The 20,668-nt window shown below is 36.2% G+C and overlaps 1 protein-coding gene across 1 annotated transcript in view; it reads left to right on the plus strand.

Annotated features, from left to right (window-relative positions):
* TMEM117 (transmembrane protein 117) overlaps positions 1–20,668 on the plus strand; it is a 210,579-nt gene that overhangs the window by 119,120 nt on the left and 70,791 nt on the right. Inside the window, exon 5 of the mRNA XM_062567500.1 lies at positions 14,054–14,151. Coding sequence (XP_062423484.1) covers positions 14,054–14,151 — 98 coding nt within the window. The remainder of the gene's footprint in view (positions 1–14,053; positions 14,152–20,668) is intronic.

Here is a 20,668-nt window from a genome sequence, read left to right on the forward strand (position 1 = left end):
ATTTTCAAGCAAAATATAGTATCTTTATATAAAAATGAACTTAAAAAAATCTGTTCCAATTTCTTAAGCCAACTTGAATTGATATAGACTTGAGATTCCAATGTAAGTGGCAAGATAAATCAGGGAATCGATATTCCAGTTTTATGCATGAAATGCACACCATTTACATTTGTCATTTGTGCTTGAAGGTATACCACATGACCTCCGCTAGATAGTCATTAAACTAACAGTATAAATCTTAGATTAATATGTACCTGTTACAGATGCAAGCACATTAGTATTAGCTTAGGTTTTCCACTGTCTTTGAAGACTGGAGGTGGGATGGCATTGTCAAGTACAATGTCATAGTGATCTGATATAATCGGACTAGTCAGTCCTGGCCTATCTAATACTAAAACGCATTTTTCCGGGCAAGTTACTAGCAATTATTAACAATGGGAACTCAGAGACTTTGGAACTTAAGTTTATGAGTCTGATTTAAAGATGATCCATCTTAGTCAAGGCACGGAGGATGAGATTTCCATAAAGTCTGTATTTGGTAAAGAAAGATTATAGCTTAAATCTATAAATTATCCAGAAGTATGTAATTTCTTTACCTAGTATTGCAATAGTGGATATCCAATAAAAATAGTAGCTTTATCTTTTCACAGATGAGGAGAGTTTTCTGTCTCTTACTCTTGAGAACATGACATTGTTTGTTGTTATTGTGAGACACAGATTTTTTATTCTTTTTTTTGTTTATGCTTAGTCATTAGGAAGCTTTTTGTTTCTCATTTATCAAGAAAAAGTGCGGCTATGCTAAACTGCAAGCTGGGCTCCACAGGGGCATCTTACATTTTCCCAAGTTACAGTGGTTCCCTCCTTGTAATATGATAATAGGGCCAAGGGCTGAACAGCACTTTCAGAAAAGCCAAATGTCAATGCTCCTGAGATATCTTAATATCATAAGTGAAATGTATATAAACTTAGATAGGATGAGTGAAAATAGAGGTGATTTTAAGTCGTATACTATAGCTAATCCAAGCATGTAAATATAACTTGCATTCAATTTCCTGAGAACTCTGGGGAGAAAAGTCAGCATTACTTCATCAGTACAAGTAAAGCAGCTGATCTGGCTTGAAGAAAAGGGGTGGCTTAACAAAACAGTCAGAAGAAACAGATAAAGCATTTGAAACTTGTATTTTATATTAGTTAGAGGCAGAAAGGTCAAAGCTTAGGAAAGGCAAAAGAAGGAAGTCCTGTTACTCTCCAAGGCATTATGCTAAATGTAAAATAGCTTACCAGTGTTGCTGGAAGCTGCTTACCAACATTATTAGTACAGGATTTTGAAATGATTAGAGAACATTCATTATTATTTTATAGAGAGAGAAAGAATGTTAGATACTGATTATAAACCTTCTAAAAGCTATGGAATGAGAAAAGGAGGTAGTCTAAGCAAGATGTTGAAGACAACTGGTTTTCAACTAAATACCAGCCAGGAAATTTCAACAGAAGGTGCACAGTCTTATGCAAAACACTGATTAAAATGCTTAATCAAGTAAGCTGAGATGACAAACAGGACCAGCTGTAGAGCAAAGATTGTGCCATATCAGCTGTGCACGCAGTATGGCTTAAACTTGAGAGCTGTCCACATGAGAAGTAATAATTGATCAAAAATTATTGTTCAAAGGAGAATCTGATGAAAAATATCTGCTTTACACCACGCTGATAAAACAGCGTTTTTTAATTTGTAACATCTGAACTTTTAAGAAAAGCCACTTCCCTTTCATTTAAAGTTGATCACCTTGAGATTTTCCTTTTTCCAAGAATAAGCTAGTTGGCTTTACAGTGTGTCTGTTGTATGAATATGAATAAGGTAAAAGTACATTTTAGTAAGTGAGCATTAGTTGACTTCATACAGCTTTGTGTGTAGACAGCAGATAACAAGTAAGCATGTCAAACAAATGGTGAGTAACTGGAACCGTGATCTAATGTTCTTTGCTCTCTTCCAAATGTTATCAATCCTGCGTCCCCATGGGATGAACATTTGCAGACAAATAGTGATGTGTATGAAGCCAGCAAAGAAAACCTGAAAGAAATCTTGATTCTATGTTTACATAAGAGAGATTGAATTTCAGATGAAAGGGTTAGTAACAACTGAGCATTTAAAATTCTGTTCTCAAAGGGCTTAAACTGGAGCAAAGTTCCTTCTGTTCTCTTTGAATATTCTATTTCCCTAGAGGTCGTGGTGCTCTTTCACTCCTGTTGAACTAAGGCAGCAAAAATCCCATGTTCTGCCTATGCTCAGGTAGCTACACATTTTGGTTAAAGAATTCTATTTTCTAGAGTCAAGGGATGCAAGAGAGTAGTGTTTACTTAAAGTCATTTCTAGCTATACTTGACTTAGCTGGCAAAAACAAGTATCTGCTTTCTGTCAAATTGACTGTGGATCATCTTTCAGCCCAAGTCCAGAAAGAAGTATAAAATGCTATCTCTGGAGTTACAGCAATTCCTCTTAGATCCAGTCTTGCTGCATCTCTTTTCCAAAGTCCCACTAGTAACTTGACTAGCGTCAAAACTCTTGAACTCTAGTCAAGTTACTAGAGGACTTTGAAAAAGAGATGCAGCAAGAGTTTTTAATAAACCATTAGCCCCTGTGTCCCTTCAGTATTCTTTCTGAAGAAAACTATGAAACATTTTCAATTGTACCCATTAATGTTAACCAGTTGTCTTTGACTTTTGATATTTATTATACAACAAAGTATCAATATGCTCTGTTGCCAAAAACTGTTATTTTAAAATGATATTTTATTTGGATTCTGCAGTAGTGGGAATTTTATTGGAAAACCTTGGAATTACAAGAGAGTTATCTTTCAGTTAATTTCTGGGCATTGTATTTGGTGGGAAATCTTTGAAAACATGAACCTTAAACACTGAATGTAACTGAAAGAAACTTAAATATGTTGTCTTAATTTGATATTTCTGAACCAACTACATGACCTTATGGGAATAGCAATACCACTATACTTGAAACATTAAATGCCTCCAATATTATGACTCTTCTGCAGAGACAAAATAAATGATGATCTCTATTTTCTGAACCATTAGTCCCAAAATGTCCCTGTTCACGGATTAGAAACATACTTCATTTTGTACTTTTCTTTCAGCACTGAGAATACACTGAACAATCCTAATATAGTTTAAGAAAAATTGTTACTTCTCTGCTCTCTGAAAACATAGTGCATTCTATTTGTACCATTCTAACGAGCATTTTTACATTTTTCTTATGATTTTAGCTGTATAAATATTGTGTGTCTGAAATGTAACTAAAGAAGAAAATCTGACACAAAGATAATTGATTGACTTTTTCAGATCCAAATAGTTCTTCTTCCAAATAGCAAATAAGGTTTATGTCATTTGAAAGAATCTGGAGAATTTCCCATGTTGAGTTGGGACTAGTGCTAACAGAACCTTCCACTTACAATCTTTACCCTGAAAGTCAGATCAAAATCATTTTTTTAAAAGATCATGCTTGTGCCTCAAGTGTGGAATTGCCCTGTAAATGTTAAACATCGCTTAACAGAAAGATTTCTAAATTGGCCTAATGGTTTATTTTCTCAGTGGAGTTGTAGCTTCAATTCACAAGGATAATTGAAAACAACAGTGACATTGCACAGAAATTTGGCAAAAGACAAAGAGTTGAGCAGAAAATTCATTTAGTTGTATAATCCCATCATATGATAAGAAAATATTATAAAGAGCCATGGGAAGTTGTGTCAGAAGTGTTTCATGGATTTCTGCACTATTTTTATTAGTAGTTTTCATTTTCTGATTACTGTTTCCAGAAACTATGAGAAACTTGCTTTGAGCAGAATTATTCTCATCCTTACTTATGAGTGAAAATACAGACAGATACTTAGCTTGATTTGCTATGAAAGTAGAACAGGAAAGACCAAGTAAATCATAGAATAGAAACATAGAATCATGGAATCAGTAAGGTTGGAAGGGACCTCTGGAGATCATCTAGTCCAACCTCCCTGCTCAGCAGGGTCACCTACAGCATGGTAGACAGGGTTGCATCCAGGCGGGCCTTGAAGATCTCCAGAGAAGGAGACTCCACAACCTCTCTGGGCAACCTGCTCCAGTGCTCCGTCACTCTCACAGGGAAGAAATTCCCCCTCACGGTCAGGAGGAACTTCCTGTGCTTCAGTTTCTGCCCATTGCCTCTTGTCCTGTCACATGGGACAACTGAAAAGAGTTTGTCCCTGTCCCCTTGACACCCTCCCTTCAGGTACTTATACACATTGATAAGATCCCCCCTCAGTCTTCTCTTCCCCAGGCTAAAGAGGCCCAGCTCTCACAGCCGTTCCTCATAGGGCAGGTGCCCCCTGATCATCTTTGTAGCCCTATGCTGGACTCTCTCCAGTAGCTCCATGTCTCTCTTGTAGTGGGGAGCCCAGAACTGGACACAGGACTCGAGATGAGGCCTCCCCAGGGCTGAGTAGAGGGGCAGGATCACCTCCCTCAGCCTGCTGGCAACACTCTTCTTAATGCACCCCAGGAGACCATTGGCCTTCTTGGCCACAAGGGCACATTGCTGGTTCATGGCCAACTTGTCATCCAGCAGCACTCCCAGGTCTTTCTCTGCAGAGCTGCTCTCCAGCAGGTCAGCCCCCAGCTTGTCCTGGTGCCTACGGTTATTTTTCCCCTAGGTGTGGGACCCTGCGCTTGCCCTTGTTGAACCTCATGAGGTTCCTCTCCGCCCAACTCTCCAGCCTGTCCAGGTCTCTCTGAATGGCAGCACAGCTCTCAGGTGTATCAGCCCCTCCTCCCAGCTTGGTATCATCAGCAAATTTGCTGAGGAGGCACTCTGTCCCCTCATCCAGGTCATTGATGAAGAAGTTGAACAGGATGGGACCCAGCACTGAGAGCAAGTGTAAAGCTTCTGTTTCTTCTTCTGAAGCTGTGGCTTCTTTATGCCAGTCACTACACAGAAGAGAATGTGGATTGAAACTGCTCTGACTTTTCAGTGTATCACAGATCTGAATCAATTTGCAGCAAGGTGTCAGATTTTCCTTTGATCAGGTTCTGTGTTCTAGCAAGAGGAAGCAGATCCTGCTACAGGTCTTGCTACAGAGAGTAGCCTTTGTGCCTGTTTCAGGTCATTGGGAACTCCCAGGTTCAGATCATTCTCCAGTGGCTTATTTCCTGGATGTGAGAGAAAATGGTGAAAGGCAGCGGATGAGCATCCAAGCTTGGAACTGCAGCCTTCATTTGAATTGATGAATTCGTTCTCATTTTGATCAAACGGATTGTACATGAACTACAGAGTGAACACATCAGCAGAGATGTTGAAGGATGTTTTTATGCTGCTTACTATAGTTACCACATGCTGTTAATCAAGAACACATTGCGTAACGTGAATGTGATTCCCAAGAATCAAGTGGTAAAATGGACCTATTATCTTTTATCTCCCATTGACTTAGCCCTCTCTACATGAAAATACTTCCTCAGTAGTCACTAAATAAGAGTTATATGGAGAAGAAAACTGAAAACCACAAAGTATTCAATAATGATTTTCTACTGTCACAAAAGTTTCTTCTTCTTTCACTCCCTTTACTGCATAGAATCACCCTAATACTACGTTCTCTCTGCAAGTAATGCCTATAAACTTGTTGTTCTCTTATACATTAGCTCATGAAATATAATTAAATGTACTAGGGCAAGGGAAAGACAGGTGAAGAGACACCAAATGGCATATTTATTGTCATTTGTGAACATCAGATTTTTTTTCTGAAAAGCAAGAGCTTCAAAACTACAACTGTCAGAGAAGCAAATGATGACCTTCTGACACATGAAAGCACAGAGAAGCCATGGATAGTTGCAGTGACAGTTTACGCTCACAGTTTGTGTGCCTCTTTCCTTAAGGGTGTCATGATACGAATACAAATGATGCCCCTGCCCAAGAGTACCAGTTACTAAACTGTGCAGAAAGCTGTCTGTATCTGTTACAACGCATGAATTTATGTAAGTCTTACTGAGGAAGTACTGTTAAAAGAAGATAGCCATGAACTTTAAATCTGAGCAGTCAAAATCTTTCTCTGGTGAATATGTCTTGCAGGGGTCCCTCCATATGCTGAGAATTGACAGTCTTTAAATATATACCGAGGCTGGTAGCTTGCGCCACAGAAGCGACTCCGGAGTTACAGTACTATCTAGGTACAAGACTGCAATTTACTGAGATGAAATTTTGTCATGGAAGTTGAAGAGCGTGATCTTAAAGGCCCTATCTTTAAACATTTAAGATTTCTGTTTGCAAAATTCATGAGAACTTTTTTTAGAGACATAAGTACTATTTGTGGGCATACCCAGGATTATTGGCAGTCTGGCCAGAACAACTCAGCATCTATCTTGTATGTAAGCCAAATCAAACCAGATTTTTCTTTACTGCTGATAGTGAGCTTGTAAAGATGTATGTCTGCTAGAAGACCCACCAATTGAAATTGTTACCTGTGAGTTCAAAATTTTGCTTAGGTTAGGACTTAGCCTCAGAGAATGATTCACAGCTTCGTTATTGTGTGCCACCATTTGAAAGATAATTTCATATATGCCGAAACAGACTCCTGTGCTTATGTGATGTGACTGTACGGTTGGGAGCCAGGAACCTGCACATTCCTGTAGGTGCATTGCAAAAATGCTCACTTTTCTTTAGCATTCCAAAATGTTATGGCTCCCACCCTAACTTAAAACGCTACTACCTGCATTTGCATACAAACCTAGCAGTTAGTTCACTAACTTGGGAAATAAGAGACCTGGGTTCCAGGCCCTCTCAGCACAAACACATCTCGAGTCTGTTCTCCTTTCCTTCTAGGTAGCAAAGGTTATTTATATTCTAGTAGCACACTATATAGCTAGGTGTATAAGATTCATAGGCAGAGTAAAGGAGGACAGATTATGAGGGAGTCCAGTTCTGAAGCTGAAAGGGTCCTGCAGGTTGATTCTCACTCTCGGCACTTGGAGTGCATTTTGTAGTCAATTCAGTGGATAAAACCTATAATACTAGTTAACCTCTAGGACTGGGAGATCAAAGGCTAAAAAGGGTGAATCCCACTTGAGTGCTTTAAACAGAAACCTACTCTGCAAAAGGGAACCAGTGCTTCTTTTTCGCTGTCCCTCAGAGAGTTCTACATTTTTACTCTCAAAAATACAGAAACGCCTACTGTGGAGACCTAAATCAAACACCTGGTCAAGTACATGTCTGTATCTAGTGTTTTTTGTCGGCTGATTCTGCTCACCTTCCTGCTGAACATAACAGTGAATTGGATCACCATTTTGTGATACAACTCGTTCATTCTTTAGAACCCTTCGTCCATCCTTCGTCCCTCCCAGACCTGTGTAAGTGCCTTGGATTCACTTGGGTTGTCTGTGTGAATCAGCCTGCTGAGGACAAGAGCCTAATTTTTAGTCACAGGATGTGTGAATATGGCCTTTTGCATCTGCTGAGCCCTCATCCCTTAAGAGCCATCACCTATTTCATTAACTGAATTAATGAAACTTTGATGAGTAACACTAAGCAATGTAGAAAACTTGGCTGGGATTCATGTTACCAGACTTTCAACATCAGCAGTGTAAACATCTGTTTCTGGCGGTCCCTGTTCTAGAGCAAAGAGAAAGAGGTACATCTTCACAACTAATATAATCTATTCTAGGCACCTTTCTGAAATTAATTGCACCCCAGAAATGCCTCTTTCTCTTCACAGACTATAAAAGGAATCTACATGAGTTTAGATGCGTGTGGCAGTATGGCATATGTGTACCAAATGTTAGATGACATGACTTCTGCCTCCATCCTTTTAACAAAACCCACCAAGCTCCCTAAATAAATAAAGTTCTGCTGTAATGTCAGGCTATAGATGGAGCAGAGCTAAACTCCTTAAATAAAAATCTTGGTGTGGCTTTATGCCTCACATTTTGTCTTACTGCATAATATTACCCAAGCCTCTGCTTATGCATTTGTAACACTAACAAGGAGCAGTAAAGCAAGAGAAAAAAGAAATCTCTTGAAATATGGTGTCAGTAGTTACATAACAGTAAATGCTTGCCACATGGTAACTAGTATATTTTATTGCAGATGTTCAGTAAGTTGCATTCACAGCAGGGACTTGAAAAATAGTAAAAAATGAGCTGCTAGCTTAGAAGTTTCTAGTGAAGCCTTACTTCTATTGTACATTTGTTCCTAAACAAGTTTTTTCTATTTATCAAGTGTCAAAGAATTTCCAATAAAAAACAAATTACTCTGTTTCTTTTTCCCCCAAAATTTATTCAGGAATTATTTCTGCTGCTATTGAAACTGTAAATATAATTTGCAGAGTACTTTGAATATATCTGCATTAATTATAGGCAAGATTCTTCCCTAAAATAATGGCAGGCAGGAGTCCTCCCTAACCTGCAATTTGGTAGCTAAGTAAGTTTTTCTTCACAATTGCTTGTGGACTAGAGTCTGGATATGTGGAGCATTAGGTCCTTACTCTATTCGGAAAAAGCAAAGGAGCAGGGATAACTGTTTTAATGTTGAGCCTAGAATATACATATTTTTCCTTGAGTTGATATCCCTGCATGAATTGTGACACAATGGCAGAAACTGATATGTTTATATTCAAAAAAAAAAAAAAAAAAAAAAAAAACCCAAATCACAATGTGCTGGAGGCTTTCTACTGCTCAATAGGTGAAGAAATAAATTGGCACGGATCAGTGAAGATAGATATAATTAATATGAGTGCTGCTTTTTTTGTACAGAAGAGGTCTTTGATTTTGGTAGAAACTCAGATGTAGTACTGTGTAAATGTGCAAAGGGTGTGGATCAGCAGAGTAGTTCTCAGCATATTTTGTAAAAGCAACACTGGCAACTTTTTATTGATAGGAGAAGTGCAAATGCAGAAAATAATACTGGTGACTGTTGCAGAAGCAACAAAAATGATCCATAGTATTCTCTTTTATCATGCATACTGGTCACTTAATTGTGACAGCAAATTAATGTTGCTTTTCAGGATTTACCTGTTGTTAAAATGATGACAAAATAAATACAACATACTAGCTCTGATTAAACTACAAAAACAATTAAAGAGTAGATTGAAGAGGTCATCTCTGTGATTACTGTTGCTTGAAAATGCAAATATAAAAAGAATTTCCTAAAATTAAATATAAGGAGAAGTAATATAACGCCAGCTTGATTGTTATCAGAATAGCAATGAAACTGCATTAGGAATATTTGAAAATTTAAAAAACAGAGTAAAAATACTTTAAAGTCTGCCAGTGTATTTGCAGTTGACAAAGACTGAAAAATGTCATTCCCCTCGTAGGTCAGTAAGCATGAGTATAAAGGTAAGTTTTCAAACTACTTCTGCCCTCTTCCTGTATTCCAAAATGTAGCAGAGTGGATTAAAATAAGTCATCAATTATTTCTGAGGGCTGTCTAACAGAGTTATTGACACTTTTGCCCATCTTCCAAGTAAATTTTGTAGTGGGAGGAGATATTTCACATTAGCAATGTGTGAGCCATGGAAACATTGAGGTATGTCCCACAGAAGATAGTTTTCTCCCTAACATCCAGTTGAAAGATGCTTGAGAGCATTTTCCATCTAAGCTACTTTTTGTACATCAAGTGAACATCTCTGCAATTTTTAAATATTTCAGAAAAGATGAAGACAAAACGATGCCTGGAAGCTTTTAGTGTCTGAATACTAAGTCTTCCTCTGATTTTGTGTGTGTTTACCATGATGCAACAGCTCTCTTGAAGAGTGAGTTACAATAAAGAATTGATGTATAATTACTGGGCCACTTATATATAGCTCTTACCTAAATACACAGAGCTGCAAAGTGAACCAGATGGAACTGGATGCGTGTACTCAGCTGCACTCTTCAGCTCTTGCTGCCTTTGCATGGTGCCCTCAGTAAACAACATGAATTCAGCTTCTAATACCCAAGTCATACTTGTGACAGTGGTAGAAGTGTGTAGTTGAGAGAAAAATATATAATATTCTAAACATTGCTATTGTAAAACATTGTTTAGAATATACTGTTGACAGTTCTTTCAGTGCAAGCAGGGTGGCCATCCTGCCTGTTTTTAACTTGCTTATTATTAATTTTGCCAGAGGCAAGGTAACTCAAGCTGCTCTGTTTCTCAGCAGTAGTGAAGCATGAAGTCTTGCCCTCCTGGCTGAGCAGTTGTGAATAAACAACAACTTCTTTATTGATACAAGAAGTTGCAGTTCTGCTGTCCATTAGACTTTGTACTGTTTATGACTGAATCAAAAAATGAACCAGATTTCAGAGTTCACCAGAGTTCCAGACTTTTCCTGTGGATCATGGCTGCTTCTAGATTCTGTCAAATTCTGGAGGGTTGCTGTCGTCCTACTTTAAAGATTTACCAAAGTAGGAATATAGCAATGAAAATCCTCCACTGAATGATGCTCAGTACTTAATGAATGTAAAGGACATTTGTGTGGAATATGTTGCAGCCTAAGGGAGATGGTTGTCCAGAGCCCATTTCTCTTTCAAGATACGGTTTCTGCAATTGCTTATATGGAGAAGTGTTAATATGAAACTATTTCATACACTTCTATAATTTAAGTTTCTAAAATGCTATTTGGCAGATGAGAATAGCTTGGCCAGCATATCATGCCACATTAGTTTTCCAGGAATTGCCAGTTTGTGCTCTGAAGACACAGCATGGTCTACCTGGTAGCATTCCTACCAGTGGAGAATTTGGAAGATATTATTGAAGGCATGGCCACAGCATTTCGTCTTCTTTTTTAAGAAAGTTTCACTTGCAGTTTGCTTATTAGAAGAAAAGGCGATTAGGTTTACCTGAAACTCCCACTGCAGGTATTGCCTCTGCTGGGAAAGGTTGTGTGGCTTCTCCTGCTGCACTATTTGACATGGCAGCCTCGGGTGGAAAGACCTAAGGTTCGTGCTGAGCATCTTGGGCAACATGCTCTAGCAGCAACTGTAGGGAAGGAATAAATGAATCTTATGTATCATATTGCTATTTAGTAAAATTCTTATAATTTCATTTTATGGACATGTTGTCTATATAAATTACTTGAGCTGAATATGATTTTGTATCTTGGGTTCTTCTATTTATATGATAGGGCGTCATTTTTCAAGTGATTGTAGTGTATCATTTCAGAAAGAACCATTTAATTTTCTGTAATAAAAACTGTAAATCATAATATTTTGTCACAGGTTTAATGATAAAATTCCTTTAAAAAGGCATTGTATGTTATCTCCATAGTTAATATAAAGTGAATAGTATGAATATTTAATAGTCATATCTACATTTTGCAAAGTGAAATTGAAGGTTCCATAATGCATTACAAGTCATGCCGATTTTCTTTTTTAATGAAAATATTTTGCCTTGTCTTTTGTAACCTGAAACATCAGTCAATGTATATTACGCAGTTTCATTTGTGCACCTTCATACAGTGTAGTTATGTCTCTGATGAGACACTAAAAATGAAAGAATATTCAGTCATTATAAGAAACTGTTCCTTTCTGGATTGAATCAGTGTAATTAATCGATTAAAGTAGAATATCACATCTCATAGTTCCCCAAGAAAAAAAAAACACATTACTTAATTATTTTGTAAGTGGCTTTCCCTATTTTATCTTGATTAAATGAAATGCATGCACAGAATTACCGAGGTAAGCAATTATTTTCTCTTCCTGTGTATCAGCAGTGTTTTCAAATATGGCCCTGGAAAACAGAGAGAAATGTTTGCTGGCCAGTAATTGCGTTGTGGGATGAAAGAGGAACACACACACGCGCGCGCGCGCACACACACACACACGCACACGCACACTCATATTAAATTGTGTAATTAAACTAAAGTTCACATTTTTGTTTCTTTCTCAAAAAACATCATTCTAACAGCAGCAATGAGGTTTTGGTGCATTATTTGCCCTGTGACAGCATTGAGTACTTTTCTCCCGTAAGCCACTTTCCACAATGACTGTCCTTGACCAAAGCAGAAAATGAATTTGATTTCTCTAATGCAATAGGTAATTGGATTTTTCTTTATGGAATGCATCCCGTTAATGACTGTCTCTGCTTCAGCCAATTTAGCTGCAACTGACCTGACATTGATCTGGTGATACGACTTTAAGTAAATGCCAAAGCTCGGAGATGAAAGACCAACTGTCTGCTATCAGAAAGAACATTTCCTGCCTCATCTTGCCATTTTCCTCAGAAAATGTGTCCTCCTTGAATGTCATTCTTATGAAGCGCACTGCTCTAATAATTGGTCACAGAGCAGCGGATTGCATCCTTCTACCGGCTGTAATAAGCATTTCCCAGAAAGCACATGGAGAAAATACTCTGAAAACTAAATTAAACCTTTACAAGTAACTGTTCTTTGTAAATTTTTATTACTGCATAGACTCTTCCTAAGAGAATAAGTATTACTAAAGTAGTGAATTACATCTTTACAGAGGTCTTGTTTAGCATTAAATATTTATCAAAATATTTATTTAGCTAATAGAGGTCATTAAAATAAAAAACATAGCATGCTGATCTAAGGAAAAAAGTACTTACAGAAAACAATTAGTAAAGGTGACATTTCAGGATATAATCTGAATTTTCAGGATAGGGATAATGGAATCATAAAAGTCGACAATACATATTTCCATTTATAATCCGTATAAGCTTGAAATACTCATTTTGACCCAGTCCTGCAAGCTACTGAGCTCTTCTAACCCCAGATGGTCTAGGAATACAAATTTAAAAGTTGAATTTATGTTTTTATTTTAATCATGGGCTGTGTGTGCCTTTTGGACATTCTGTTAAATGGCTTTGATTAAAAGTAGCAGCGCATATTCTGGATGATAAACTAGAATTTTAAAATTCTATATATCAAAATAAATATAGTGAAAAATAAAAATAAGAAATTTTCAATTTGAAATGAATGAAAACAACCTTTTTCCTTCTGAAATCTTATTAAGAATTATTCTCATATTAGTCAAAACAATTAGTAATTTTCCACTGTGTACTGATACCAATGACAGATATTAAGAATTTGTTTTACTTGCTTGTGTTCTGTAGCAAGCACTCTCCTCTATTTATTTCCTTTATTCATTCTGTTATTTTTTAAACTATATGTATGTGTACACATAGGTTTTCCGCTCTTCTGGATCTTTTGCACAACAGAATTGATGAGTTTACTACACATAGGTTTTCCACTCTTCTGGATCTTTTGCACAACAGAATTGATGAGTTTACTCTAATGTAACTTTCTTTGCTTTACAGTACAGTTAACCTAAAATAAATGGATATGAAGATGCCGTTTTCCAGCAGTGTGGGGGACTGAGGGATCCTTTATTTAGTTTAGAGTCATTATTTATTTTTGTGTGTGCTGTCCAGAAATAGCACATGCATTTCAGTAGAATAGGAGTTTAGATAGTGCATTTAGATAAGAATTACGAAAATGGGAATAAGTATTTCATATTTTTAAATATTGTGCAAGATGTATGGGTCTTGGTGAGATTTTAGTCCCGAGTGTGTTTTTTCTTTCTGATACCAGGAATCAGGAGAGGTTACAAATGGCTTGTAGTGCTGAATTCACAGGCTTGCATTCCCTGGAATACAATTCAAGTTTCCAGTGTCAAAATTCTGTTGACGCTGCTATCGGTGAACCAGGCCAGGAAAGCCACACATACGTCAGCTTCATAGCTGTAATGTGCAAGTAGTCCATATCCTGTTTTTTTCCTGTGTTTCCTAACTTTCTCCTTTTCAGGTTGTTTGTCCACTTAGATTAGTTCTTCTTATCTTTGAATGTCCACAAGTCTTCTTGTTTCTCAAGGAATTGTGTGCATTTCTAGGAGACAGAATACGTAGGCCAATATAATTTATGTTGATTGTGAATAAAAGCACTGGAGAGATAATTTTTATATGGTCTAATTATTAAAATTATCAGAACTGAAACAGACACATGCTATCTAAACAAAAATGTGTTTAACACCTTAGTGCCTACTTTCGTGATACCAGTTTAACTATGTATTGTTTTGTCTTTCCCTGCAGGTCACTGATATGATGCTTCAGGACAAACCCTATCCAGACTGGGGAAAGTCTGCCAGAGCTTTCTGGAAGAAAGGAAACATTAGGATCATTCTATTCTGGTAGGCAAGTAATAAAATCTAATTATTGCAAATGAACCTTCTGCAGAACATCCAAAAATATATCTTCTAATTCTCTGTGGCAGGAAGAGCTATAAAGAGAATACATGCTAAGAATAGAAAAACAGAAAAAATGAAACTTTGTCTAACACAAAATCACACAGTTAAAAAGCTGCATATAGATGAACAATTTCTAATCAAAATAGTTGATGTAAAAATCTAATTTAAAAATTGATTTACCTTGTTTCTTTTATTCTATCTTTGTAGCTATTTGTAATAGAGTTGCAAAATGTTTGCCATAATGAATAATATTTAGATGTTCAATTTTCAATCCTGTAATTAAGGTAAGTAGATACATACATCTTTTGTGAGCTTAAAACTGTAATAACTTTGAATCCACATTTGAGTGGCATTGCAAATGGTGAGTCAGCCCTTATATTATAAAGAAAAATGTTTAAAAATGAATTAAATTAATACAAAATTGCAAGGAGTAAGTAGTTATTTTGATTCCAAATGTACTCTGTACCAGGTAAATTCAAACCAAGTGGAACTATTAAAATAACGTAAATTATGACAGGAAACAAAGGAATATAGGAAGTGTATAGTCTGAGAGGCAGTCTGAAGACCGTATACCTAAAAATGAAAAGATCACAAAGATAATTTTCAAATACATCTGAAAGAGAAAACTTAGGAAAATATCATTAGATCTACTGTTGGATAAAGAATGAAGAGAGAGTTGTAGAAAGACATGTTACAGAGAAGTCAAAAGATGTATTTACATGTATTGTGCTACACAGTATGCTAAGAGATAGCTATGCTTTGTAAGTAGTAAGGATTAGGTATTATATTAAATTAAGACAATTAAATGCTGAAAGAAATTTAAAGACTATGAAGAAAGCAGGCTCGGATGGCTGACTGGCTGTAAATAAGATATATAAGGAACTGAAGGGGTGAGCTGATGCAAATTTTATTAACACCTAATTGCTTGTTGAAAAACTGAAGGTTAAAACATGTTGGATCTTGGCTTTTATTTTGTTTTTGCTGCTTTTTTTTCAACATCCTAGAATTATCCTACTGGCTAGTAAGTCTTACTTTAGTATTAACTAAATGGCTTGAACACATCATTAATAATAGAAATATGAACAAAACTCTAGATTATATGCTACTAAAGGAAACTTGACTAGCTTTGCTGGAAGAAAACCTTCTGTGATCTGTTAGAATTCTTTGAACATGTCATCAAAATAATTGATGAGGAAGAAATGCTTGATCTAATTTATTTGGACTTTAAAAAGGTTTTTGACAAAGTTCTTTACCGAAAGCAATTAAAAAAACTAGTAAGCCCCATGGAGTGTACTGAAGTCATTTAGGAATCATCTAAGAAATGTGGAATGAAAGCTATAAATAAAGTAGTAGTTCTCTGCTGTGCAGATAAGAGTAGGGAGGCCCATTATTTAATGTTAGAAGTGTTCACTATTTGTATACATGATACATATTAATGGCACAGCAAAGTTTAAAGATGAGGGAGATAATTTTAATTAACCAGTGCTAATATTTAAGAGGGATCTTAGCTAGATGAAGAAATAGCATGACTGAAGAGTTATGCTAAGGGGCTCAAACAGCTCCTTGTCATCACAGGAAGTGCAGGGGAAGATTTTGCTTCAGTGTGCTAGAGTGGGAAAAAGGTAAAGCAGAAAAAAAATGTTAAGAAGCATAAAGAAAACGAGTTAGCAGTGGTGTCATTTGGTTAAAAGTCAGTTAAATGACAGAAAGATCATTGAGTTCTGTTTACCTTGTCTAAAAAATAGCCTTTTCTAACATACTGGAAAGAATAATTAAAGTCAAAAAAAAAATGTAATTACACAGAAAGACTGGAAGAACAGAAAAAAAAAGAATAAATAGATAGCATGATAGACCATATTCTTTTCAAATTTATATGCCAGCTCTGGAGAACAAAAAAACACTATTAAAGGTACATTAATATTGCTACAAAAGATGTTTTGACTTTTTGTGGTCTGAAATGTTAGAAATCTGTATTCCCATTTGAAATAATATTCACATTAAAAAACACTACCAAAAGTTTACAATGGAAATAAAGTAAAAAAAAAAAATGTTTCTTTTCACGCATGATTCTCATATTAACAGTATGCTTAGTGGGGATTTAGAATCCTAAAAGATGCATCAGTGCTTTTATTTTTAGCTTTAGGCTGTGAAATAAAATTGCTCTAGGCAAGATTCTACATTGTGTGGAGACGTTATTTACATAATGCATTAGTAACAGTAGGCTTTTTTCCCAATAATTAGGAAAAATGGAGGGGAGGCAGATTAAAGTATCAATAATGTTATGTATGTTGGTGTGAGGTGTTTCTGTTTCATTTGCTGTTGCTTAACTGGTGTGATGAAAGCAGACTCATTTCTGAAATGTTCTCAGTGAAGCATCCTCAATAGAGTGTGCTACACAGATATTGGTGTGCCAAAATTTGTTTATTCAGGACATTTCTTAATGGCACGCCTGTTCAGTAGAGATAGTGTAATTCAGTGCACAGTATTTTAATTATTCCAAATACTAGATATGTGATCCACAGTTTACATTGGTTGATGAAATGAAAATACAAGATACACATGGGGCTTCTTTTTCTGGTAACTTCATTTATATATCCAAGTTTTTTTCTTTGCAAAACTAGAACTCTCTATAAAAGTAACAAAGACAGATGGACCACCATAGCGATGAGGACACCATCCACTTTATTTTTCAAAATTAGGCATGCAACTACTTTGTATTTCTCCTGTGGAAATGTTTTCAGCTCTCAAATGGAACTAAAGTAATTAGAGAAAGCTTTGATTTAGCTTGTCATCTCCTATTTTAAATAATTCCCTGGGAACATTGTCAGCAACTGGTGCTGGACTTTTCCAGAGCATTGTGGCTGCCTTTTGAATGTCCTCAACATACAGTTCTTCCACAGACAGCTCAGCTAGCTCAAAAATGCCCATTTTCTATTTGCCTTTGTCTGCCCCATCACTAAAGAGTTAGCTGAAGTGCTTTCTACTTTTTATATGGTGGTTTCTTTATAACAGAAAGATCTCCATGTTGGTTGTTTTCCCGTCCGCTCTTTGGCTCCTCCGCACAGGGGCCCTTCGGGGTAAACGCTCTTCCGTGCCGCGTAGCACTGCGTGGAGATACGAAGCAAATACAAACACATTTACCTACACATGTAAGAAAGCGTGTTGGCAGGATGGCTTTTAGAATCCTAAACTAGTCAAGAGAAGTATCCAGAGTGCTAATAAAATTGTTAACATAATACAGCCACATTTTTTGGACTGAAAAAAAAAAGAAGATACCAATTGGATCTTAAATATCTGCCTTGTCTGGCATTTGTATGAGGCTGTGATAGAGAGACAACTGTCTCCAGGGCCTGTTGTGAAATTACGAGTGTGGACTGAAATAGAGAGGTTTGTATTTTTTGATATCTTGATAATTTGGCTAATTTAGGAGAAACAAATTATACATGACAGATGAAGAGTGGTGTTTGAAATAAGCGTGAAGAAAAAAAGATTGTTAAATAAAGCTCTTGGACAAGACTGACTACAGGGCAATAACATAATTACTGATAAATTAAATACCTCAGAACTTCAGTTATTTTTAATGTTTAAATATTAACGGAAACACAGACGGAAGCACAGTGTTAGAAGACTGGGATTTTGCAAATAATTTTTGATTCCCTCTGGAACAAAGAATAACTACTACCTAGACTCATGGTCTCTTTTATAAGGATGTGAGCCCACTTGTTAAGAAAAAGAAAGGCAACTAAATGCTTTAGAGAATAAAACTGCAAATGGAAGAGAATAATGTTAGAAGAGCTTATGAATAATTATTAAAAACAAATCAAATAATTAGTTATGGGATCTCTGTGAAGAATCAAGTGTAATAATTGCACTAAAATCATCAGGACATCTTGGCTGTGCATGTGGTTACATTAATGGAAGAAAGACCAGTATGCTTTCTCTTGGTAAAGCTGTTCCAATGCTATTTGTCCTCAAAACTTTCCTAACAGAGGACTGAAGATTATACAGAGCAGTTCCTCATGTGAACTTTTAGCAATAGGAAAAAACAGACCATCAACAAAAAAAAAAAAAAAAAAGGAAAAAAAAAGGGAGGACTTGTAATGCCTGGAAAGCCAGGAAAAAGAAGGATTTATATGCACAGGTACGTTACCAAAATGGTGCCATTCAGAGAAAATAGTGCATTGTGTAGATAAATATTAATTGCAGATAGGGTTACAGAATAATATATTCAAGATGAAAATTTGAATGTGCTAGTAGCAGATTGGAATTCATTTCTGTGGTGTGCCTGGCTGGATGTTCATTGAGCGTATATATAATAATCAGTCTTCATTGGTGCAGTAACATGTCTTTAATATAGGTCTCTTGACAGAAATAATAGAGGACATACCAACACAGGAGAAATGTTAGTGTGGAGAATTGTAAATCTGGCATTCCCTGTTTGCTGTATTTAACTTTGCAAACTAAATAATATTCACTTAGTATATGATTCTATAAAAAATTTTTTGTTTCTTTAATAAAAAACAGAACTACACATGCTCAAAAATATGTTAGTAATCACTGAACTTTGTTTCAGCAAGTCAGTAGTACAGTTTTAAAAGGTTTTATTCAAATTAATTGTTCAGGATTGCTACAGGGTACTAAGTCATTAACATATGTTATATTTATAGAGGATTATGTTGAACATGGTTTAGTATGGATTTTCTTAATTGGGCAGTATTTTGTATCGTGCAAGTAGAGGAAGTTTCCTTATGAGACAGATAACTATATTTCCAGTACAGAAATGAAATACAGTTTCTTAAAGTGATTTTCTGTTGTGCACCTAATCGAGTGTTTGACTTGATAAGTTGTATTTTCATATTCTCTGCTTTCACAGTCAAGATGATAAATGCATACTGGACAACTACATTCTTTTCATGTATATGAAAGTAATTTGTACATTTGTTTTAAAAGACAGCTTCTTAAAAAATCCATTGTTTTTATTGTGGGCTACACTGAGAAAAAATAGTTAGACATTATAGCTTTGTCAACCTAAATTAAGTACTAACCCAAACAAAACAAACTTTTCATTAAATTTGAGTAAAGGTTTTTGTTACAGTGCAGTCCTATAAATGCAACTGCACAAAACAAGATAATTAGATATATGTGTATTATATGTACATACATATTAATCTCCCCCTGATTTGGTTTGGCCATTAATTCTTTCATTCTTAAATATTTTTTCTTGCGATGGGATAGTCACTACTGAACTGACACCTACAATCATCTAGAAGGGGAGGCAGATTTCCTGGTAAACAGTATAAATCATTGGACAATGTTACTGTTTTCAGTACATCTTTTATCCTCATCCTTTTATCTTCATCAGAGTGAATAACTTTAACTCAGATTTCTCATAAGCAAGTCAACAAGTAAGTTCCTTGCTCTTTCCTTTTTGTCTCAATACATATTACAAAAGATTCAGTAATATCCTTCATAAAGGATTTATATCGAGTAAGAGTAATCTGACTACTAGTCTGGGCAAACATTGTTAAATGTATTCTAAGAGGATAAAACTGTCCATGTATAGGAATTGTTACATTTAGTCTGGAATTCAAGAAAAAACACTTGATTACCATTCTCAAGAGGTGACTAAAATGTCCTCAGTAGCATTTATTTAGTTCCCGTGCTAGATATTATCAGGAAAAAACATTATAAGATCACAATTAAATAACTTGAAAATACATTGAAAAAAAATCATAATACAGACCAATGGGCTTTCTTTCACATAGATTGTATTTCTTTAAGGTTTCTACCTCCTTTTCATTTTCATTTTCTCATCTTATACTATATTATACAAAAATACTGTATTATGTTAAATACTCATTCAGACTGATTTTGTTTAGACCTAAACTGATCCCATGCCGATTCTCTAGTTCACATCCTAAGGAATATTTTGCAATTTTGACAGCAAAGTGCTTTTTTATTGACTAGTCTGGAACAGTCATGGTGGTGAGATCTCACCAGAACAGTTCAAACTTGACGATCACATAAGTCAGACCCTTTTCGGGACCTCATTCTCAGATGCCTGCCCTCTGCTCTTCTCTGCATGGAGACCACCAGTCAGTAACTCAGCATTCTCCCGTCAGCCTACTCTTGTCCAAGGATCATTTGTCCTCAGCTGGAAGAGTTATTCCATTTGCCTCTAAGATGCTTCTGCCTCCCCACTGATTTCCAGTACAAGCAACAGCTCCAGTCTCTGGCAGATCATATCTGCCCTTTTCCTCCCTCCCTTCCTCCAGCATGGCAGTAGCCCCAATTTCTGCCTGCGTGCACAAAAGCAAGAGGGAAAGCTCTTTAGTCACATCTGGGGTGGCCAGCTTCCAAGATAGCATTTGCCACTCTTAACGTCATGACTGCTTCAATTTTTCCCTGGCTTTTCTGCGGAAAGACAAGGAGAGAGAAGTATCCTGGGAAATGTATTCAC

This window comes from Rhea pennata, chromosome 1, assembly GCF_028389875.1.
Source record: "Rhea pennata isolate bPtePen1 chromosome 1, bPtePen1.pri, whole genome shotgun sequence".
Lineage (NCBI taxonomy): Eukaryota > Metazoa > Chordata > Aves > Rheiformes > Rheidae > Rhea > Rhea pennata.